Source organism: Cherax quadricarinatus, chromosome 89, assembly GCF_038502225.1.
Source record: "Cherax quadricarinatus isolate ZL_2023a chromosome 89, ASM3850222v1, whole genome shotgun sequence".
Classification (NCBI taxonomy): domain Eukaryota; kingdom Metazoa; phylum Arthropoda; class Malacostraca; order Decapoda; family Parastacidae; genus Cherax; species Cherax quadricarinatus.
Window position 1 is genome coordinate 16,716,635 of NC_091380.1, and position 26,262 is coordinate 16,742,896.

The following is a 26,262-nucleotide window of genomic DNA, read 5'->3' on the forward strand; positions in this document are numbered from 1 at the left end:
AATGTTTGTCAGGAAACAGGACAAGTTAGGTAATGTTTGTCAGGAAACAGGACAAGTTAGGTAATGTTTGTCAGGAAACAGGACAAGTTAGGTAATGTTTGTCAGGAAACAGGACAAGTTAGGTAATGTTTGTCAGGAAACAGGACAAGTTAGGTAATGTTTGTCAGGAAACAGGACAAGTGTCATCACTAGACAGCACCAGTGATGGTAATGTTTATTTTTCTGTAAAGATCACAATGTGGGGTTTACATACAATATTTTATTTACAAAGAAGGCCACTAGCAGGCCTAGGCATTTTGGGCAGACTAATACTAATTCTTACTCTATATTGATACAGGTTATGGAGCATACTAATGTTAAAGTTAGGTAACTGTAGTGATTAAATAGATTTACAATTGTGAGGTAGTACACAGAGTATGATCAACCAGGCTGTTATTTTTGGCCACACACAAAATGACGTACGAACCACAGCCCGGCTGGTCAGGTACTGACTTTAGGAGCCTGTCCAGTGCCTTCTTGAAGACAGCCAGGGGTCTGATGGTAATCCCACTTATGTATGCTGGGAGGCAGTTGAACTGTCTTGGACCCCAGACACTTATTATGTTGTCTCTCAGTGTATTCGTGGTGCCAATGCTTTTCATTGGGGAAATCTTTCATCTCCTGCCCAGTCTTTTGCTTTCATAGGGAATGATTTTCTTGTGCAAGTTTGGTACTAATCCCTCTAGGATTTTCCAAGTGTATATTATTATGTATCTCTCTCGCCTGCACTCCAGGGAATACATATCAAGAGTCTTCAACCATTCCCAGTAATTTAGGTGTTTTATCGTACATATGTGTGCCATGAAAGTTCTTTGTACACTCTCCAGGTCAGCAATTTCGCCAGCCTTGAAGGGGGCAGTTAGTGTACAGCAGTATTCCAGCCTAGCAAGAACAGAAATTTAAAGACATTCATCATGGGCTTGGCATCCCTAGTTTTGAAGGTTCTCATTATCCATCCTATCATTTCCCTAGCAGATGTGGTAGATACGTTGCTGTGATCTTTGAAGGCAACATCCTCTAACGTTATCACTCCCAGGTTCTTCACATTACTTTTTTGCTCTCTTGTATGGAAGACAGAAGAACTATATACAAAAGATGGCAAAACGTCTACAATAAAGATACCCAGATGTTGCACGTATCTAATTTTCATCTTCTCGGTATTGTCTGCCATCCTTGTACAATATGGTGATATTTGTGTTAAACTTCCTGTTTTATTGTTCCATTGAGGGAACAATAAACGTTTATTGTTAAGCGCAGTGGCGAACCTAAATTTTTGGGTCCCTGAAGCTTGAACTGTTATGGGGTCGCCTTCCTAACCAGCATTGGCCAGGCCTATGTGATACATTAAGAACTTTTAAATTATTTAACCATTATTTTGTATTGATTTACATTATATTATTAATTTTAAAATAACCATTCCCATACAACAGACTCAATATTTTTAAGTAATATGGACTAAAGTCATTTCTGGGGCCTCTCCTGGATTAAGGACCCTCAAGCTTAAGCCTCATTAGTTTCATAGTACGTAGATCCATCCTTGGTTAAGTGCAGAGTTTATTTCTTTCAGCAGTTTATAATAATAATAATAATAGCTTAGCAATATATATTTAATGTAAGGATTTAATGTTAAGAATTAATTTAAGTCTGCTCGAAATGCCTAGCCATGCTAGGTGTCCTAGTGGCCCCCTCTGTAATTAGTATTATGCTTTTGGTGCCTCAATATTGAGGCACCGCACAGTAAAGGGTTAATAATATTTATTACTAAGCTAATAATAAAAAAAATATTTTTGTGGCAAGGTTACAATGTGTTTACATTTCATAATTCGACTGGTACTAAGAAAGTCACTATCATGCTGAGGCATTTTGGGAAGACTTAACTTAATACTAAAAGACTACTTAAGTCTAAAAATCACAAATAAAGGCACAATACCGTGACTGGAACAATACACAAATAACCCGCATATAGAAGAGAGTGTAACTTTGTAAGTGGCTCAAGTCGGAGCAAAACGTCATCGTAAGCTCCTCTCTTCCACGTGCGGGTTGTGTAATTAAGTCTAGAGTGGTAGATTACAAATGTTCAATATCTTACTCTATTATTAATATGAGGTAGTACAATATATGATGCAAACATATATTTTTAAGTTTGTAATTGTGTTTACATTGGTAACATAGGATGTGAGATGGATTAAAATGGAAATGAAACTGACACACAATTTAGAAAGTATTCTCTTTCACAGGATTATTACCCACATGTGATCACCAACGAGGGCATCCAGTTTCTGGAGAAGAACAAGGCCCAGGACTCACCTCCACCCATGCTGCTGGTGCTGAGCTACCCAGCACCTCATGGGCCAGAAGATTCTGCCCCCGAGCATGCCCATCGCTTCTTCAATGCCAGCGACCATAAGTCAGTAACCATAGCTTGTGTTATACTCATAATGTATATTATTATTATAATCAAGGGGAAGCGCTAAACCTGTAGGATTATACAGCACCTGGGGGGGATATGGAAGGCATTCAGGCTTAATTTGGGGAACTGGAGCAGAGATCCAATTCCCTAAATCAAGAGCCCCTCACCAACATCAAGGAACCTTCCTTGAGGGATCATAATGTATAATAATTTAATTATTCATTCTTGATAATCATATACAGTGGTACTTCGAATTTCGGCCTTAATTCATTCCAGAAGACTGTTCGAGTGCCGTTACTGAACGAATTTGTTCATATAAGGAATATTGTAAATTAGATTAATTCGTTTCAGACCCCAAAAGCACACTTACAAAATCACTTACATAAATACACTTACATAATTGTTCGAGTTTTGACCTGTTCGTATTCCGAGGTACCACTGCACTTTATTAATTTATAACAGATACAGTAACTGCTGTGCACTATTGAGACATCTGAGGTGCTTTCAAAATGTTTTCTGGCCTGTTGTGAAAAAATCTATAGGCTTACATTGATCCCAACACCTTTAGAAGTTATGCACTGATCCCGGTACCTCGGCCACTTATTTTATTTTATTATTAACACACTGGCCGATTCCCACCAAGGCAGGGTGGCCCGAAAAAGAAAAACTTTCACCATCATTCACTCCATCACTGCCGTGCCAGAAGGGTGATTAACACTACAGTTTTTAACACTTCTTAACATTTCTGGAACTCATTTTGTAGCGGTGTCTAGCACAACCTGTGAGTCTGCTTGAACCTTCTCCATACTGTCCATGTGGTGACTCGGCAACCAACATTTGCCGAAGCTTTTTGTGACTTTTGCTTTTCATTTTACCAAGCTTGAAGCAGAACTGTATACACGTGCTGTTCTCTCTTTTAAAGATTTCGTTCTGTTACACAGAAAATCAAAACAGTGTGTTGACATGACGATAATGCTGGTCCAGCCTTAGCAGAATGACCGACCTCACTGCAACTCACCGTGCTAGTTCATAAAGGAGTTTATTGCATAATGTGATCTATGCTGCCACCTTACGTCTCCCAAGAACATGCAAAAATTTGAGTCCAGGAACTTTCTGAAAGCACCTCATATAACTGAATAAGTGATCTCATAGATTAACCCTTTGAGGGTCGACAGGCCCTCTCCGAAACTCGTTCTCAGGGTCGGCCAAATTTAAAAAAAAAAAAAAATTATTTTCTCTTATGAAAAGATAGAGAATCTTTTCCCAATCATAAAGACACCAAAAGTTTGAAATTTGATAGAAAACTTACGAAATTATGCTCTCGCAAAGTTAGCGGTCTCGGCGATGTTTACGCATCGGCGATTTTGCCCACTTTGAGCCCCATTTTCGGCCAATTTCGCTGTACTAGTCGACAAAAAACATGAATATTTCGCTAGAACTCCATTTTTTCTATCGAATGGGTGCAAGAAACTACCCATTTATGAAATTCAACTATCCAGTACAGTGGTCAGAATTTAGCAATTTTGCCAATTTCACACAAATTTCAAAAGATGCCAATTTCCGAATAGGGTCCAGAATAAACAAGAAAGACATTCCTGGCACTAAAATGACATTTCCTCTAGTCATTAGTCACGTCTCAAGGCCTCTCTTATATTCTTTTGCTTTCCATTTTGAATTTTTATTCTCACAAAAAATATAAGATTTACTGTTATGCAGACTACTGCATTAGTGTAAAAAATGGTATAAATATTATTGGTGCACTTGTGAAAGAATATTAGACTCACCAGTTGACGTGTATTGCACGCTTGGCACGATTTGTTTACTTTTGAAGTTTGGTAAAAATCGAACATTTCTGCTACTTTGAGCTCAATTTCAAGGCACCTTTCATTGTAAAACCAGCCAAAATCATCTCAATTTCTGTAATATGTCTTCCATTCTATAAAATAAGACCAAGAAAACTAGAATACAACAATAAATACCATACGAAAATACACTGCAAAGTCGCTGATTTATTCCAAAAAAATGGTCAAAGTTTTTTTTTCTCATTATGCACTGTGTGCTGCAGGATTTTTTTTAGACTGTGCACACTGACCACATAGACCCATTCTTTCATATGAAGGCCTACCAGCTTTCTCCCACTAGATTTGAGGCCGCTAGAATTTATGCGTACTAGTACGTCAAAAACCCCTACGCGTAAGACGTACTAGTACGACGAAAACCCTCAAAGGGTTAATACAGTATAGTGACATATAGAATGATCATCCTTGTTGCTAGAGTCCAGGTGAAGAGTAACAATGCTAACAACATACACCTACCATCCGACTTATGACTGAGTTCGGTTCCGAGAAACCGGTCGTAAGTCGAATTTTACTACTGAATATCAACAAAACATTTTTGTAATGACTTTATATTATTGTTTTATTTGGTATTTCATGTTTTACTTTACTTTTTATGCTGTTAGTTGTATTTTATACTGTAAGGTTTAGGATAAACACTGTGTACAACACAAATAGTTGTTTATTTCCCAGAAATTTGGCATAAAAAAAACACGGTCGTAAGTCGAGCAGGTCGTAAGTCGGATGGTAGGTGTATTATATATTAGATTATTGTTGTATCACTATATTCAGGAGATCCTAGCTTATGAACGTGTTAAACTGCTGGTGCTCAGACTTACAAATAAATTAATAATAATAATCTTTATTTCTACCAGTACATGTACAAGGTATACAGACCATGTAGATGAATGGTTCACAGAACCGACATGTTGATAAATTAGACACATGTGCAACTCTTGGGTATCTTTATTGAGGAAACGTTTCGCCACACAGTGGCTTCATCAGTCCTATATATAAAGGAGAATGGTGAAGATCAGAAGGACTTTGAGGTAATTAGTCCCTCAGCCTGGAGTCAATGTAATCAGTCCATCAGTCTTGAAAAGAATACAGCATATGAGGGAAGAAGTGGCTTTTATACTGTAGACAGGTGAGGTGAAGCAGTCGTAGGTGGTATCACAGTGGGCAAATCCACGTGTGGAAGTAAGTCATGACTATAGGTAAGACAAGTGAAGAATTCCCTGTATTAAGATCCTAAGATGAAGTCACTGTGTGGCGAAATGTTTCCTCAATAAAGACCCCTCAAGTGTTGCACGTGTGTCTAATTTATCAACTTGTCAGTTCTCTGAACCACTTATCTACATTCCTGTCAGACACAGCAATATCTTGTCTAACCTATAGTCATGACCTACTTCCACATGTGAATTTGCCCACTGTGATACCACCTACGACTGCTTCACCTCACCTGTCTATAATATATAAGCCACTTCTTCCTGCATATGCTATATTCTTTTCAAGATTGATGGACTGATTACATCCACTCCAGGCTGAGGGACAGATTACCTCAAACTCCTTCTGATCTTCACCATTCTTCTTTGTTTAGGACTGATGAAATCACTGTGTGGTGAAACATTTCCTCAGTAAAGATACGCAAGTGTTACACATGTGTCTAATATACAGACCATAGCTGACATCAATGACATACTACTACATAGCAAGCCCCTGGTTATGCAGACCACCTTGGACAAAAAAGGTCAATTTTGTTCCCAGGATGCCTCTCACACTAGTCACCTAACACCAAGGTACCTATTTTACTGATAGGTGAACATGGACAGCAGGTGTTTTAAAGGACCACGTCCTAGTGCAATGGTATTCATTGTGCGGCTCGCGAGCTGCCAATAACAAGATATGCAGGCTAATATTACCATGTCTAATTTTTCTTTTACTATATTTCACTAGCAGCTCAGTACTACTTAATTTAGTTGAGTTACGCTAATTTGCAGTAGCTGCGGCTCTCTCAATCATTGTGTTTAACCGACGTGGCTCTCTTGCAAAAATTAGTGAATAACACGGTCCTAGTGTTTCCACCCATACAAGGGATGAACCCCCAGACCTCAGTGTGTGAGCAGAATGGGCTAGCAATCGTCCTTGTTCAAGAGGTCCGAGCTTGCAAACAGGTTGCACTGCTGGTGTTTCAACTTATAAATACACTAAATAACAAAAAAAGGCACAATACCGTGACTGGAACGATACACAAATAACCCGCACATAAAAGAGAGAAGCTTACGACGACGCCTCGGTCCAACTTGGTGTTTCAGTTCACACGGCAGTTATCTGCATAGAAAATAACACACTGGACGGTTATGTCTCACACAGTTTTAACAGCTTTCATAATAATAATAATAATAATAATATGTATCCTTATTTACTACAAGTACATGTACAAGGTATACAAGTACATGTACAAGGTATACAAGTACATGTACAAGGTATACAAGTACATGTACAAGGTATACAGACATACTACTATATACAAAGTCACTTGTTATGATGAGCATTTCCCACAAATTAGGTCAGTTTTGTCCCAGGGTGTGACCCACACCAGTCCACTAACACCCAGGATGTGACCCACACCAGTCCACTAACACCCAGGATGTGACCCACACCAGTCCACTAACACCCAGGATGTGACCCACACCAGTCCACTAACACCCAGGATGTGACCCACACCAGTCCACTAACACCCAGGATGTGACCCACACCAGTCCACTAACACCCAGGATACCACCCACACCAGTCCACTAACACCCAGGATGTGACCCACACCAGTCCACTAACACCCAGGATGTGACCCACACCAGTCCACTAACACCCAGGATGTGACCCACACCAGTCCACTAACACCCAGGATACCACCCACACCAGTCCACTAACACCCAGGATGCCACCCACACCAGTCCACTAACACCCAGGATGTGACCCACACCAGTCCACTAACACACAGGATGCCACCCACACCAGTCCACTAACACCCAGGATGCCACCCACACCAGTCCACTAACACCCAGGATGCCACCCACACCAGTCCACTAACACCCAGGATGCCACCCACACCAGTCCACTAACACCCAGGATGCCACCCACACCAGTCCACTAACACCCAGGATGCCACCCACACCAGTCCACTAACACCCAGGATGCCACCCACACCAGTCCACTAACACCCAGGATGTGACCCACACCAGTCCACTAACACCCAGGATGTGACCCACACCAGTCCACTAACACCCAGGTACCCATTTTACTGATGGGTGGACAGGGACATCCTGTGTGAAGAAATACATCCCTAATGTTTCTACCCTAGCTGGGAATCGAACCCAGACCCTTGCCGTTTGAAACGAGAGCTTTAGCCACCAGCCTGACCCAAGGCCGGGCTCAGGGAGCAGCAAAGCTCTCACAACTCATCAAACCATGGTATGGGTGGGGATTGAACTCTTCGTTTTGTGTATAAATATACCTAGTTGGATGACTTTCCCTGTGTCAGGCTAAATCTCTTCAGAAATTAAGTGTACATAAAGGGCCCAAATTCTGGAAAACTCTGACAAAAAATCTCCAGAACCACTGACTCAACATTACCAAAACTCCATTAAAAAACAACCGTTATCTTCCTTAACCTATCGCAGCCCATCATAAATATATATATAAAAACTAAACATGCATTTATCAATATGATGAACATAGGTAAGACGTTATAATCAAGATATACTTACTCTCAATATGTATAATCTTCTCGGAAGTTAATCTTTCCATTGTGTCTACTTTACGTTAATAATCAAAACTGTAATTCTTCTCTATCTAACTTATAAAAGTTATTGTGTCTACTTTACGTTAATAATCAAAACTATAATTCCTCTCTATCTAACTTATAAAAGTTATTGTGTCTACTTTACATTAATAATCAAAACTATAATTTCTCTCTATCTAACTTATAAAAGTTATTGTGTCTACTTTATGTTAATAATCAAAACTGTAATTCTTCTCTATCTAACTTATAAAAGTTATTGTGTCTACTTTACGTTAATAATCAAAACTGTAATTTCTCTCTATCTAACTTATAAAAGTTATTGTGTCTACTTTACGTTAATAATCAAAACTATAATTCCTCTCTATCTAACTTATAAAAGTTATTGTGTCTACTTTACGTTAATAATCAAAACTGTAATTTCTCTCTATCTAACTTATAAAAGTCATTTAGCTTAAACTAATAAAATATTCAATTTTCTTGTATTCATTGTAAACTCATTAAATTTGAAATTACACTCACCTAAGTGACCATATGTTTACCTGGAGAGAGTTCCGGGGGTCAACGCCCCCGCGGCCCGGTCTCCTGGTGGATCGGAGCCTGATAAACCAGGCTGTTAATGCTGGCTGCACGCAAACCAACGTACGAGCCACAGCCCGGCTGATCAGGAACCGACTTTAGGTGCTTGTCCAGTGCCAGCTTGAAGACTGCCAGGGGTCTGTTGGTAATCCCCCTTATGTGTGCTGGGAGGCAGTTGAACAGTCTCGGGCCCCTGACACTTACTGTATGGTCTCTTAACGTGCTAGTGACACCCCTGCTTTTCAATCGTCTGTTATTGTCTTATTAATCTACATACGACTGTAAACATTAACTTCTGAATATAGTTGTTGCTGCATAATTCTTAAGGTAGTCGTAAGTCGCCCAAGACACTCCAATATAGAAAGTGTATCATGCCAGAATGAGACCATTGATAGATAAACTAATTGTTAAGTTCTGAAATATTTTGAACTACCTCAGTTTTGTAATTCTAGTTAATCTAGTTAATCTAGTTAATCTAGTTAATGTAGTTAATCTAGTTAATCTAGTTAATGTAGTTAATCTAGTTAATCTAGTTAATCTAGTTAATCTAGTTAATCTAGTTAATCTAGTTAATGTAGTTAATCTAGTTAATCTAGTTAATGTAGTTAATCTAGTTAATGTAGTTAATGTAGTTAATCTAGTTAATGTAGTTAATCTAGTTAATCTAGTTAATCTAGTTAATGTAGTTAATCTAGTTAATCTAGTTAATGTAGTTAATCTAGTTAATGTAGTTAATGTAGTTAATGTAGTTAATCTAGTTAATGTAGTTAATGTAGTTAATGTAGTTAATCACTACAATTACCTAACCTTAATACCAGTACGATCCATATCCTGTGTCAATACAGGATAAGAACTAGTATTAGTCTGGCTGAAATACCTACGCATACCTATGCATACCTAGGCATACCTAGGCATACCTATGCATACCTATGCATACCTAGGCATACCTAGGCATACCTATGCATACCTATGCATACCTAGGCATACCTAGGCATACCTATGCATACCTATGCATACCTAGGCATACCTAGGCATACCTAGGCATACCTAGGTATACCTATGCATACCTAGGCATACCTATGCATACCTATGCATACCTAGGCATACCTAGGCATACCTATGCATACCTATGCATACCTAGGCATACCTAGGCATACCTATGCATACCTATGCATACCTAGGCATACCTAGGCATACCTAGGCATACCTAGGTATACCTATGCATACCTACGCATACCTAGGCATACCTACGCATGCCTAGGCATACCTAGGCATACCTATGCATACCTATGCATACCTAGGCATACCTATGCATACCTAGGCATACCTAGGCATACCTAGGCATACTAGTGGCCTTGTTTGTAATAAATATTTTATAATATATAATAATATAATATGTAAACCCACATTGTAATAATAACAGAAAAATAAAGAATTTTCAATTTTGAATTTCAAGTTAGTTCAGCAGTGTAGCCAGCTGGCTGAGTGATCTTACTGTAGCCAGCTGGCTGAGTGATCTTACTGTAGCCAGCTGGCTGAGTGATCTTACTGTAGCCAGCTGGCCGAGTGATCTTACTGTAGCCAGCTGGCCGAGTGATCTTACTGTAGCCAGCTGGCCGAGTGATCTTACTGTAGCCAGCTGGCTGAGTGATCTTACTGTAGCCAGCTGGCCGAGTGATCTTACTGTAGCCAGCTGGCCGAGTGATCTTACTGTAGCCAGCTGGCTGAGTGATCTTACTGTAGCCAGCTGGCTGAGTGATCTTACTGTAGCCAGCTGGCTGAGTGATCTTACTGTAGCCAGCTGGCTGAGTGATCTTACTGTAGCCAGCTGGCTGAGTGATCTTACTGTAGCCAGCTGGCTGAGTGATCTTACTGTAGCCAGCTGGCTGAGTGATCTTACTGTAGCCAGCTGGCTGAGTGATCTTACTGTAGCCAGCTGGCCGAGTGATCTTACTGTAGCCAGCTGGCTGAGTGATCTTACTGTAGCCAGCTGGCCGAGTGATCTTACTGTAGCCAGCTGGCTGAGTGATCTTACTGTAGCCAGCTGGCCGAGTGATCTTACTGTAGCCAGCTGGCCGAGTGATCTTACTGTAGCCAGCTGGCTGAGTGATCTTACTGTAGCCAGCTGGCCGAGTGATCTTACTGTAGCCAGCTGGCTGAGTGATCTTACTGTAGCCAGCTGGCTGAGTGATCTTACTGTAGCCAGCTGGCTGAGTGATCTTACTGTAGCCAGCTGGCTGAGTGATCTTACTGTAGCCAGCTGGCTGAGTGATCTTACTGTAGCCAGCTGGCTGAGTGATCTTACTGTAGCCAGCTGGCTGAGTGATCTTACTGTAGCCAGCTGGCTGAGTGATCTTACTGTAGCCAGCTGGCTGAGTGATCTTACTGTAGCCAGCTGGCTGAGTGATCTTACTGTAGCCAGCTGGCTGAGTGATCTTACTGTAGCCAGCTGGCTGAGTGATCTTACTGTAGCCAGCTGGCTGAGTGATCTTACTGTAGCCAGCTGGCTGAGTGATCTTACTGTAGCCAGCTGGCTGAGTGATCTTACTGTAGCCAGCTGGCTGAGTGATCTTACTGTAGCCAGCTGGCTGAGTGATCTTACTGTAGCCAGCTGGCTGAGTGATCTTACTGTAGCCAGCTGGCTGAGTGATCTTACTGTAGCCAGCTGGCTGAGTGATCTTACTGTAGCCAGCTGGCTGAGTGATCTTACTGTAGCCAGCTGGCTGAGTGATCTTACTGTAGCCAGCTGGCTGAGTGATCTTACTGTAGCCAGCTGGCCGAGTGATCTTACTGTAGCCAGCTGGCTGAGTGATCTTACTGTAGCCAGCTGGCTGAGTGATCTTACTGTAGCCAGCTGGCTGAGTGATCTTACTGTAGCCAGCTGGCCGAGTGATCTTACTGTAGCCAGCTGGCTGAGTGATCTTACTGTAGCCAGCTGGCTGAGTGATCTTACTGTAGCCAGCTGGCTGAGTGATCTTACTGTAGCCAGCTGGCTGAGTGATCTTACTGTAGCCAGCTGGCTGAGTGATCTTACTGTAGCCAGCTGGCTGAGTGATCTTACTGTAGCCAGCTGGCTGAGTGATCTTACTGTAGCCAGCTGGCTGAGTGATCTTACTGTAGCCAGCTGGCTGAGTGATCTTACTGTAGCCAGCTGGCTGAGTGATCTTACTGTAGCCAGCTGGCTGAGTGATCTTACTGTAGCCAGCTGGCCGAGTGATCTTACTGTAGCCAGCTGGCCGAGTGATCTTACTGTAGCCAGCTGGCCGAGTGATCTTACTGTAGCCAGCTGGCTGAGTGATCTTACTGTAGCCAGCTGGCCGAGTGATCTTACTGTAGCCAGCTGGCCGAGTGATCTTACTGTAGCCAGCTGGCTGAGTGATCTTACTGTAGCCAGCTGGCTGAGTGATCTTACTGTAGCCAGCTGGCTGAGTGATCTTACTGTAGCCAGCTGGCTGAGTGATCTTACTGTAGCCAGCTGGCTGAGTGATCTTACTGTAGCCAGCTGGCTGAGTGATCTTACTGTAGCCAGCTGGCTGAGTGATCTTACTGTAGCCAGCTGGCTGAGTGATCTTACTGTAGCCAGCGGCCTGAGTGATCTTACTGTAGCCAGCTGGCTGAGTGATCTTACTGTAGCCAGCTGGCTGAGTGATCTTACTGTAGCCAGCTGGCTGAGTGATCTTACTGTAGCCAGCTGGCTGAGTGATCTTACTGTAGCCAGCTGGCTGAGTGATCTTACTGTAGCCAGCTGGCTGAGTGATCTTACTGTAGCCAGCTGGCTGAGTGATCTTACTGTAGCCAGCTGGCTGAGTGATCTTACTGTAGCCAGCTGGCTGAGTGATCTTACTGTAGCCAGCTGGCTGAGTGATCTTACTGTAGCCAGCTGGCTGAGTGATCTTACTGTAGCCAGCTGGCTGAGTGATCTTACTGTAGCCAGCTGGCTGAGTGATCTTACTGTAGCCAGCTGGCTGAGTGATCTTACTGTAGCCAGCTGGCTGAGTGATCTTACTGTAGCCAGCTGGCTGAGTGATCTTACTGTAGCCAGCTGGCTGAGTGATCTTACTGTAGCCAGCTGGCTGAGTGATCTTACTGTAGCCAGCTGGCTGAGTGATCTTACTGTAGCCAGCTGGCTGAGTGATCTTACTGTAGCCAGCTGGCTGAGTGATCTTACTGTAGCCAGCTGGCTGAGTGATCTTACTGTAGCCAGCTGGCTGAGTGATCTTACTGTAGCCAGCTGGCTGAGTGATCTTACTGTAGCCAGCTGGCTGAGTGATCTTACTGTAGCCAGCTGGCTGAGTGATCTTACTGTAGCCAGCTGGCTGAGTGATCTTACTGTAGCCAGCTGGCTGAGTGATCTTACTGTAGCCAGCTGGCTGAGTGATCTTACTGTAGCCAGCTGGCTGAGTGATCTTACTGTAGCCAGCTGGCTGAGTGATCTTACTGTAGCCAGCTGGCTGAGTGATCTTACTGTAGCCAGCTGGCTGAGTGATCTTACTGTAGCCAGCTGGCTGAGTGATCTTACTGTAGCCAGCTGGCTGAGTGATCTTACTGTAGCCAGCTGGCTGAGTGATCTTACTGTAGCCAGCTGGCTGAGTGATCTTACTGTAGCCAGCTGGCTGAGTGATCTTACTGTAGCCAGCTGGCTGAGTGATCTTACTGTAGCCAGCTGGCTGAGTGATCTTACTGTAGCCAGCTGGCTGAGTGATCTTACTGTAGCCAGCTGGCTGAGTGATCTTACTGTAGCCAGCTGGCTGAGAGATCTTACTGTAGCCAGCTGGCTGAGTGATCTTACTGTAGCCAGCTGGCTGAGTGATCTTACTGTAGCCAGCTGGCTGAGTGATCTTACTGTAGCCGAGTGATCTTACTGTAGCCAGCTGGCCGAGTGATCTTACTGTAGCCAGCTGGCTGGCCGAGTGATCTTACTGTAGCCAGCCAGTGATCTTACTGTAGCCAGCTGGCTGAGTGATCTTACTGTAGCCAGCTGGCTGAGTGATCTTACTGTAGCCAGCTGGCTGAGTGATCTTACTGTAGCCAGCTGGCTGAGTGATCTTACTGTAGCCAGCTGGCTGAGTGATCTTACTGTAGCCAGCTGGCTGAGTGATCTTACTGTAGCCAGCTGGCTGAGTGATCTTACTGTAGCCAGCTGGCTGAGTGATCTTACTGTAGCCAGCTGGCTGAGTGATCTTACTGTAGCCAGCTGGCTGAGTGATCTTACTGTAGCCAGCTGGCTGAGTGATCTTACTGTAGCCAGCTGGCTGAGTGATCTTACTGTAGCCAGCTGGCTGAGTGATCTTACTGTAGCCAGCTGGCTGAGTGATCTTACTGTAGCCAGCTGGCTGAGTGATCTTACTGTAGCCAGCTGGCTGAGTGATCTTACTGTAGCCAGCTGGCTGAGTGATCTTACTGTAGCCAGCTGGCTGAGTGATCTTACTGTAGCCAGCTGGCTGAGTGATCTTACTGTAGCCAGCTGGCTGAGTGATCTTACTGTAGCCAGCTGGCTGAGTGATCTTACTGTAGCCAGCTGGCTGAGTGATCTTACTGTAGCCAGCTGGCTGAGTGATCTTACTGTAGCCAGCTGGCTGAGTGATCTTACTGTAGCCAGCTGGCTGAGTGATCTTACTGTAGCCAGCTGGCTGAGTGATCTTACTGTAGCCAGCTGGCTGAGTGATCTTACTGTAGCCAGCTGGCTGAGTGATCTTACTGTAGCCAGCTGGCTGAGTGATCTTACTGTAGCCAGCTGGCTGAGTGATCTTACTGTAGCCAGCTGGCTGAGTGATCTTACTGTAGCCAGCTGGCTGAGTGATCTTACTGTAGCCAGCTGGCTGAGTGATCTTACTGTAGCCAGCTGGCTGAGTGATCTTACTGTAGCCAGCTGGCTGAGTGATCTTACTGTAGCCAGCTGGCTGAGTGATCTTACTGTAGATGGCTGAGTGATCTTACTGTAGCCAGCTGGCTGAGTGATCTTACTGTAGCCAGCTGGCTGAGTGATCTTACTGTAGCCAGCTGGCTGAGTGCCATCTTACTGTAGCCAGCTGGCTGAGTGATCTTACTGTAGCCAGCTGGCTGAGTGATCTTACTGTAGCCAGCTGGCTGAGTGATCTTACTGTAGCCAGCTGGCTGAGTGATCTTACTGTAGCCAGCTGGCTGAGTGATCTTACTGTAGCCAGCTGGCTGAGTGATCTTACTGTAGCCAGCTGGCTGAGTGATCTTACTGTAGCCAGCTGGCTGAGTGATCTTACTGTAGCCAGCTGGCTGAGTGATCTTACTGTAGCCAGCTGGCTGAGTGATCTTACTGTAGCCAGCTGGCTGAGTGATCTTACTGTAGCCAGCTGGCTGAGTGATCTTACTGTAGCCAGCTGGCTGAGTGATCTTACTGTAGCCAGCTGGCTGAGTGATCTTACTGTAGCCAGCTGGCTGAGTGATCTTACTGTAGCCAGCTGGCTGAGTGATCTTACTGTAGCCAGCTGGCTGAGTGATCTTACTGTAGCCAGCTGGCTGAGTGATCTTACTGTAGCCAGCTGGCTGAGTGATCTTACTGTAGCCAGCTGGCTGAGTGATCTTACTGTAGCCAGCTGGCTGAGTGATCTTACTGTAGCCAGCTGGCTGAGTGATCTTACTGTAGCCAGCTGGCTGAGTGATCTTACTGTAGCCAGCTGGCCGAGTGATCTTACTGTAGCCAGCTGGCCGAGTGATCTTACTGTAGCCAGCTGGCCGAGTGATCTTACTGTAGCCAGCTGGTCGAGGGATCTTTTTGTAGCCAGCTGGCCGAGTGATCTTACTGTAGCCAGCTGGTCGAGTGATCTTACTGTAGCCAGCTGGTCGAGTGATCTTACTGTAGCCAGCTGGTCGAGTGATCTTACTGTATCCAGCTGGCCGAGTGATCTTACTGTAGCCAGCTGGTCGAGGGATCTTATTGTAGCCAGCTGGCCGAGTGATCTTACTGTAGCCAGCTGGCCGAGTGATCTTACTGTAGCCAGCTGGCCGAGTGATCTTACTGTAGCCAGCTGGCCGAGTGATCTTACTGTAGCCAGCTGGTCGAGGGATCTTATTGTAGCCAGCTGGCCGAGTGGCTTACTGTAGCCAGCTGGCCGAGTGATCTTACTGTAGCCAGCTGGCCGAGTGGCTTACTGTAGCCAACTGGCCGAGTGGCTTACACACTGGTCTGGAGTCTTACAACTCACTTGCCACAAGTTCAATCCCCATCAATATTATCGTTTGTTTTCAATTATGTCATTACGATTTCGTGAGTTAACTCATCAAAGGTGTACATGTACACTTACCATCCAACTTATGACCTGCTCAACTTACGACCACTCGACTTACGACCTGCTCAACTTACGACCACTCGACTTACGACCTGCTCAACTTACGACCACTCGACTTACGACCTGCTCAACTTACGACCACTCGACTTACGACCTGCTCAACTTACGACCACTCGACTTACGACCTGCTCAACTTACGACCACTCGACTTACGACCTGCTCAACTTACGACCACTCGACTTACGACCTGCTCAACTTACGACCACTCGACTTACGACCTGCTCAACTTACGACCACTCGACTTACGACCTGCTCAACTTACGACCACTCGACTTACGACCTGCTCAACTTACGACCACTTGACTTACGACCTGCTCAACTTACGACCACTCGACTTACGACCTGCTCAACTTACAACCACTCGACTTACGACCTGCTCAACTTATGACCACTCGACTTACGACCTGCTCAACTTACGACCACTCGACTTACGACCTGCTCAACTTATGACCACTCGACTTACGACCTGCTCAACTTATGACCACTCGACTTACGACCTGCTCAACTTACGACCACTCGACTTACGACCTGCTCAACTTACGACCACTCGACTTACGACCTGCTCAACTTACGACCACTCGACTTACGACCTGCTCAACTTACGACCACTCGACTTATGACCTGCTCAACTTACGACCACTTGACTTACGACCTGCTCAACTTATGACCACTCGACTTACGACCTGCTCAACTTACGACCACTCGACTTACGACCTGCTCAACTTATGACCACTCGACTTACGACCTGCTCAACTTACGACCACTCGACTTACGACCTGCTCAACTTACGACCAGTTTCTCGGAACCGAACTCAGTCGTAAGTCGGATGGTAGGTGTATATGTGAAATTATTGTGCTTGTAAGATGGGTATCTTCTTTATATCACATAAGGATTCTTTTTTTTTTTTTTTTTTTATCACACTGGCCGATTCCCACCAAGGCAGGGTGGCCCGAAAAAGAAAAACTTTCACCATCATTCACTCCATCACTGTCTTGCCAGAAGGGTGCTTTACACTACAGTTTTTAAACTGCAACATTCACACCCCTCCTTCAGAGTGCAGGCACTGTACTTCCCATCTCCAGGACTCAAGTCCGGCCTGCCGGTTTCCCTGAATCCCTTCATAAATGTTACTTTGCTCACACTCCAACAGCACGTCAAGTATTAAAAACCATTTGTCTCCATTCACTCCTATCAAACACGCTCACGCATGCCTGCTGGAAGTCCAAGCCCCTCGCACACAAAACCTCCTTTACCCCCTCCCTCCAACCCTTCCTTGGCCGACCCCTACCCCGCCTTCCTTCCACTACAGACTGATACACTCTTGAAGTCATTCTGTTTCGCTCCATTCTCTCTACATGTCCGAACCACCTCAACAACCCTTCCTCAGCCCTCTGGACAACAGTTTTGGTAATCCCGCACCTCCTCCTAACTTCCAAACTACGAATTCTCTGCATTATATTCACACCACACATTGCCCTCAGACATGACATCTCCACTGCCTCCAGCCTTCTCCTCGCTGCAACATTCATCACCCACGCTTCACACCCATATAAGAGCGTTGGTAAAACTATACTCTCGTACATTCCCCTCTTTGCCTCCAAGGACAAAGTTCTTTGTCTCCACAGACTCCTAAGTGCACCACTCACTCTTTTTCCCTCATCAATTCTATGATTCACCTCATCTTTCATAGACCCATCCGCTGACACGTCCACTCCCAAATATCTGAATACGTTCACCTCCTCCATACTCTCTCCCTCCAATCTGATATTCAATCTTTCATCACCTAATCTTTTTGTTATCCTCATAACCTTACTCTTTCCTGTATTCACCTTTAATTTTCTTCTTTTGCACACCCTACCAAATTCATCCACCAATCTCTGCAGCTTCTCTTCAGAATCTCCCAAGAGCACAGTGTCATCAGCAAAGAGCAGCTGTGACAACTCCCACTTTGTGTGTGATTCTTTATCTTTTAACTCCACGCCTCTTGCCAAGACCCTCGCATTTACTTCTCTTACAACCCCATCTATAAATATATTAAACAACCACGGTGACATCACACATCCTTGTCTAAGGCCTACTTTTACTGGGAAAAAATTTCCCTCTTTCCTACATACTCTAACTTGAGCCTCACTATCCTCGTAAAAACTCTTCACTGCTTTCAGTAACCTACCTCCTACACCATACACTTGCAACATCTGCCACATTGCCCCCCTATCCACCCTGTCATACGCCTTTTCCAAATCCATAAATGCCACAAAGACCTCTTTAGCCTTATCTAAATACTGTTCACTTATATGTTTCACTGTAAACACCTGGTCCACACACCCCCTACCTTTCCTAAAGCCTCCTTGTTCATCTGCTATCCTATTCTCCGTCTTACTCTTAATTCTTTCAATTATAACTCTACCATACACTTTACCAGGTACACTCAACAGACTTATCCCCCTATAATTTTTGCACTCTCTTTTATCCCCTTTGCCTTTATACAAAGGAACTATGCATGCTCTCTGCCAATCCCTAGGTACCTTACCCTCTTCCATACATTTATTAAATAATTGCACCAACCACTCCAAAACTATATCCCCACCTGCTTTTAACATTTCTATCTTTATCCCATCAATCCCAGCTGCCTTACCCCCTTTCATTTTACCTACTGCCTCACGAACTTCCCCCACACTCACAACTGGCTCTTCCTCACTCCTACAAGATGTTATTCCTCCTTGCCCTATACACGAAATCACAGCTTCCCTATCTTCATCAACATTTAACAATTCCTCAAAATATTCCCTCCATCTTCCCAATACCTCTAACTCTCCATTTAATAACTCTCCTCTCCTATTTTTAACTGACAAATCCATTTGTTCTCTAGGCTTTCTTAACTTGTTAATCTCACTCCAAAACTTTTTCTTATTTTCAACAAAATTTGTTGATAACATCTCACCCACTCTCTCATTTGCTCTCTTTTTACATTGCTTCACCACTCTCTTAACCTCTCTCTTTTTCTCCATATACTCTTCCCTCCTTGCATCACTTCTACTTTGTAAAAACTTCTCATATGCTAACTTTTTCTCCCTTACTACTCTCTTTACATCATCATTCCACCAATCGCTCCTCTTCCCTCCTGCACCCACTTTCCTGTAACCACAAACTTCTGCTGAACACTCTAACACTACATTTTTAAACCTACCCCATACCTCTTCGACCCCATTGCCTATGCTCTCATTAGCCCATCTATCCTCCAATAGCTGTTTATATCTTACCCTAACTGCCTCCTCTTTTAGTTTATAAACCTTCACCTCTCTCTTCCCTGATGCTTCTATTCTCCTTGTATCCCATCTACCTTTTACTCTCAGTGTAGCTACAACTAGAAAGTGATCTGATATATCTGTGGCCCCTCTATAAACATGTACATCCTGAAGTCTACTCAACAGTCTTTTATCTACCAATACATAATCCAACAAACTACTGTCATTTCGCCCTACATCATATCGTGTATACTTATTTATCCTCTTTTTCTTAAAATATGTATTGCCTATAACTAAACCCCTTTCTAAACAAAGTTCAATCAAAGGGCTCCCATTATCATTTACACCTGGCACCCCAAACTTACCTACCACACCCTCTCTAAAAGTTTCTCCTACTTTAGCATTCAGGTCCCCTACCACAATTACTCTCTCACTTGGTTCAAAGGCTCCTATACATTCACTTAACATCTCCCAAAATCTCTCTCTCTCCTCTGCATTCCTCTCTTCTCCAGGTGCATACACGCTTATTATGACCCACTTCTCGCATCCAACCTTTACTTTAATCCACATAATTCTTGAATTTACACATTCATATTCTCTTTTCCCCTTCCATAACTGATCATTTAACATTACTGCTACCCCTTCCTTTGCTCTAACTCTCTCAGATACTCCAGATTTAATCCCATTTATTTCCCCCCACTGAAACTCTCCTACCCCATTCAGCTTTGTTTCGCTTAGAGCCAGGACATCCAACTTCTTTTCATTCATAACATCAGCAATCATCTGTTTCTTGTCATCCGCACTACATCCACGCACATTTAAGCATCCCAGTTTTATAAAGTTTTTCTTCTTCTCTTTTTTAGTAAATGTATACAGGAGAAGGGGTTACTAGCCCATTGCTCCCGGCATTTTAGTCGCCTCATACGACACGCATGGCTTACGGAGGAAAGATTCTTTTCCACTTCCCCATGGACAATAGAAGAAATAAAAAAGAACAAGAGCTATTTAGAAAAAGGAGAAAAACCTAGATGTATGTATATATATATATGCATGTGCGTGTCTGTGAAGTGTGACCAAAGTGTAAGTAGGAGTAGCAAGATATCCCTGTTATCTAGCGTGTTTATGAGACAGAAAAAGAAACCAGCAATCCTACCATCATGCAAAACAGTTACAGGTTTTTGTTTCACAGTCATCTGGCAGGACGGTAGTACTTCCCTGGGTGGTTGCTGTCTACCAACCTACTACTTATAAGGATTCTATTAATTATTAATTATTAATTATTAAATTTTCCAGCACGATGGCCTACAATTATGCTCCCAACCCAGACAAACAGTGGTTGTTGCAGTTCATTGGTCGCATGCACGACATCGAGCTCAAGTTTACTGATCTTCTCATGACTAAGCGTCTCCAAACTCTTCAGACCATCGATGAGTCGGTTGCCAAGGTGAGTGTATAGGAAGGTACTGCTGACTATCATGATGTGTGCTGACAGTAGGGTGTCTAGGAAGGTACTGCTGACTATCATGATGTGTGCTGACAGTAGGGTGTCTAGGAAGGTACTGCTGACTATCATGATGTGTGCTGACAGTAGGGTGTCTAGGAAGGTACTGCTGACTATCATGATGTGTGCTGACAGTAGGGTGTCTAGGAAGGTACTGCTGACTATCATGATGTGTGCTGACAGTAGGGTGTCTAGGAAGGTACTGCTGACTATCATGATGTGTGCTGACAGTAGGGTGTCTAGGAAGGTACTGCTGACTATCATGATGTGTGCTGACAGTAGGGTGTCTAGGAAGGTACTGCTGACTATCATGATGTGTGCTGACAGTAGGGTGTCTAGGAAGGTACTGCTGACTATCATGATGTGTGCTGACAGTAGGGTGTCTAGGAAGGTACTGCTGACTATCATGATGTGTGCTGACAGTAGGGTGTCTAGGAAGGTACTGCTGACTATCATGATGTGTGCTGACAGTAGGGTGTCTAGGAAGGTACTGCTGACTATCATGATGTGTGCTGACAGTAGGGTGTCTAGGAAGGTACGGCTGACTATCATGATGTGTGCTGACAGTAGGGTGTCTAGGAAGGTACTGCTGACTATCATGATGTGTGCTGACAGTAGGGTGTCTAGGAAGGTACTGCTGACTATCATGATGTGTGCTGACAGTAGGGTGTCTAGGAAGGTACTGCTGACTATCATGATGTGTGCTGACAGTAGGGTGTCTAGGAAGGTACTGCTGACTATCATGATGTGTGCTGACAGTAGGGTGTCTAGGAAGGTACTGCTGACTATCATGATGTGTGCTGACAGTAGGGTGTCTAGGAAGGTACTGCTGACTATCATGATGTGTGCTGACAGTAGGGTGTCTAGGAAGGTACTGCTGACTATCATGATGTGTGCTGACAGTAGGGTGTCTAGGAAGGTACTGCTGACTATCATGATGTGTGCTGACAGTAGGGTGTCTAGGAAGGTACTGCTGACTATCATGATGTGTGCTGACAGTAGGGTGTCTAGGAAGGTACTGCTGACTATCATGATGTGTGCTGACAGTAGGGTGTCTAGAAAGGTACTGCTGACTATCATGATGTGTGCTGACAGTAGGGTGTCTAGGAAGGTACTGCTGACTATCATGATGTGTGCTGACAGTAGGGTGTATAGGAAGGTACTGCTGACTATCATGATGTGTGCTGACAGTAGGGTGTCTAGGAAGGTACTGCTGACTATCATGATGTGTGCTGACAGTAGGGTGTCTAGGAAGTTACTGCTGACCATCATGATGTGTGCTGACAGTAGGGTGTCAAGGAAGGTACTGCTGACTATCATGATGTGTGCTGACAATAGGGTGTCTAGGAAGTTACTGCTGACCATCATGATGTGTGCTGACAGTAGGGTATCTAGGAAGGTACTGCTGACCATCATGATGTGTGCTGACAGTAGGGTGTAAAGGAAGGTACTGCTGACTATCATGATGTGTGCTGACAGTAGGGTGTCCAGGAAGGTACTGCTGACTATCATGATGTGCGCAGACAGTAGGGTATCTAGGAAGGTACTGCTGACTATCATGATGTGTGCTGACAGTAGGGTGTCTAGGAAGGTACTGCTGACTTTCATGATGTGTGCTGACAGAAGGGTGTCTAGGAAGGTAATGCTGACTATCATGATGTGTGCTGACAATAGGGTGTCTAGGAAGGTACTGCTGACTATCATGATGTGTGCTGACAGTAGGGTGTCTAGGAAGGTACTGCTGACTATCATGATGTGTGCTGACAGTAGGGTGTATAGGAAGGTACTGCTGACTATCATGATGTGTGCTGACAGTAGGGTGTCTAGGAAGGTACTGCTGACTATCATGATGTGTGCTGACAGTAGGGTGTATAGGAAGGTACTGCTGACTATCATGATGTGTGCTGACAGTAATCTCTTGTTATGTAGATAGGGTTCATTACTGACATGGTTCATTACTGACATGGTTCATTACTGACATGGTTCATTACTGACATGGTTCATTACTGACATGGTTCATTACTGACATGGTTCATTACTGACATGGTTCATTACTGACATGGTTCATTACTGACATGGTTCATTACTGACATGGTTCATTACTGACAGGGTTCATTACTGACATGGTTCATTACTGACATGGTTCATTACTGACATGGTTCATTACTGACATGGTTCATTACTGACAGGGTTCATTACTCACAGGGTTCATTACTGACATGGTTCATTACTGACATGGTTCATTACTGACAGGGTTCATTACTGACATGGTTCATTACCGACATGGTTCATTACTGACATGGTTCATTACTGACATGGTTCATTACTGACATGGTTCATTACTGACATGGTTCATTACTGACATGGTTCATTACTGACATGGTTCATTACTGACATGGTTCATTACTGACATGGTTCATTACTGACATGGTTCATTACTGACATGGTTCATTACTGACATGGTTCATTACTGACATGGTTCATTACTGACATGGTTCATTACTGACATGGTTCATTACTGACAGGGTTCATTACTGACATGGTTCATTACCGACATGGTTCATTACTGACATGGTTCATTACTGACATGGTTCATTACTGACAGGGTTCATTACTGACATGGTTCATTACTGACATGGTTCATTACTGACATGGTTCATTACTGACAGGGTTCATTACTGACATGGTTCATTACTGACATGGTTCATTACTGACATGGTTCATTACTGACATGGTTCATTACTGACATGGTTCATTACTGACATGGTTCATTACTGACATGGTTCATTACTGACAGGGTTCATTACTGACAGGGTTCATTACTGACATGGTTCATTACTGACATGGTTCATTACTGACATGGTTCATTACTGACAGGGTTCATTACTGACATGGTTCATTACTGACATGGTTCATTACTGACATGGTTCATTACTGACATTGTTCATTACTGACATGGTTCATTACTGACATGGTTCATTACTGACATGGTTCATTACTGACATGGTTCATTACTGACATGGTTCATTACTGACCCATGGTTCATTACTGACATGGTTCATTACTGACATGGTTCATTACTGACATGGTTCATTACTGACATGGTTCATTACTGACCCATGGTTCATTACTGACATGGTTCATTACTGACATGGTTCATTACTGACATGGTTCATTACTGACATGGTTCATTACTGACATGGTTCATTACTGACCCATGGTTCATTACTGACATGGTTCATTACTGACATGGTTCATTACTGACATGGTTCATTACTGACATGGATCATTACTGACATGGTTCATTACTGACATGGTTCATTACTGACCCATGGTTCATTACTGACATGGTTCATTACTGACATGGTTCATTACTGATATGGTTCATTACTGACATGGTTCATTACTGACATGGTTCATTACTGACATGGTTCATTACTAACATGGTTCATTACTGACATGGTTCATTACTGACATGGTTCATTACTGACATGGTTCATTACTGACATTGTTCATTACTGACATGGTTCATTACTGACCCATGGTTCATTATTGACATGGTTCATTACTAACATGGTTCATTACTGACATGGTTCATTACTAACATGGTTCATTACTGACATGGTTCATTACTGACATGGTTCATTACTGACATGGTTCATTACTGACATTGTTCATTACTGACATGGTTCATTACTGACATGGTTCATTACTAACATGGTTCATTACTGACATGGTTCATTACTGACCCATGGTTCATTACTGACATGGTTCATTACTGACATGGTTCATTACTGACATGGTTCATTACTGACCCATGGTTCATTACTGACCCATGGTTCATTACTGACATGGTTCATTACTGACATTGTTCATTACTGACATGGTTCATTACTGACATGGTTCATTACTGACATGGTTCATTACTGACCCATGGTTCATTACTGACATGGTTAATTACTAACATGGTTCATTACTGACATGGTTCATTACTGACATTGTTCATTACTGACATGGTTCATTACTGACCCATGGTTCATTACTGACCCATGGTTCATTACTGACATGGTTCATTACTGACATGGTTCATTACTGACATGGTTCATTACTGACCCATGGTTCATTACTGACATGGTTCATTACTAACATGGTTCATTACTGACCCATGGTTCATTACTGACATGGTTCATTACTGACATGGTTCATTACTGACATGGTTCATTACTGACCCATGGTTCATTACTGACATGGTTCATTACTGACATGGTTCATTACTGACATGGTTCATTACTGACATGGTTCATTACTGACATGGTTCATTATTTACATGGATCATTACTGACATGGTTCATTACTGACCCATGGTTCATTACTGACCCATGGTTCATTACTGACATGGTTCTTTACTGACATGGTTCATTACTGACATGGTTCATTACTGACATGGTTCATTACTGACATGGTTCATTACTGACATGGTTCATTACTGACCCACGGTTCATTACTGACATGGTTCATTACTGACATGGTTCATTACTGACCCATGGTTCATTACTGACCCATGGTTCATTACTGACATGGTTCATTACTGACATGGTTCATTACTGACATGGTTCATTACTGACCCACGGTTCATTACTGACATGGTTCATTACTGACCCATGGTTCATTACTGACATGGTTCATTACTGACATGGTTCATTACTGACATGGTTCATTACTGACATGGTTCATTACTGACATGGTTCATTACTGACATGGTTAATTACTGACCCACGGTTCATTACTGACATGGTTCATTACTGACATGGTTCATTACTGACCCATGGTTCATTACTGACCCATGGTTCATTACTGACCCATGGTTCATTACTGACCCACGGTTCATTACTGACATGGTTCATTACTGACATGGTTCATTACTGACATGGTTCATTACTGACATGGTTCATTACTGACATGGTTCATTACTGACCCATGGTTCATTACTGACCCATGGTTCATTAATGACCCATGGTTCATTACTGACATGGTTCATTACTGACATGGTTCATTACTGACATGATTCATTACTGACATGGTTCATTACTGACATGGTTCATTACTGACCCATGGTTCATTACTGACATGGTTCATTACTGACATGGTTCATTACTGACCCATGGTTCATTACTGACCCATGTTTCATTACTGATATGGTTCATTACTGACATGGTTCATTACTGACATGGTTCATTACTGACCCATGGTTCATTACTGACCCATGGTTCATTACTGACATGGTTCATTACTGACATGGTTCATTACTGACATGGTTCATTACTGACCCATGGTTCATTGCTGACCCATGGTTCATTACCGACATGGTTCATTACTGACATGGTTCATTACTGACATGGTTCATTACTGACATGGTTCATTACTGACATGGTTCATTACTGACATGGTTCATTACTGACATGGTTCATTACTGACCAATGGTTCATTACTGACCCATGGTTCATTACTGACATGGTTCATTACTGACATGAT

General features: G+C 43.3%; 1 protein-coding gene across 1 annotated transcript in view; it reads left to right on the top strand.

Annotated features, from left to right (window-relative positions):
- Positions 1–26,262, top strand: part of LOC128697133 (extracellular sulfatase SULF-1 homolog) — an 849,281-nt gene that overhangs the window by 771,070 nt on the left and 51,949 nt on the right. Inside the window, exons 8-9 of the mRNA XM_070104220.1 lie at positions 2,277–2,446; positions 20,523–20,673. Of these exons, the coding sequence (XP_069960321.1) occupies positions 2,277–2,446; positions 20,523–20,673 (321 nt within the window). The remainder of the gene's footprint in view (positions 1–2,276; positions 2,447–20,522; positions 20,674–26,262) is intronic.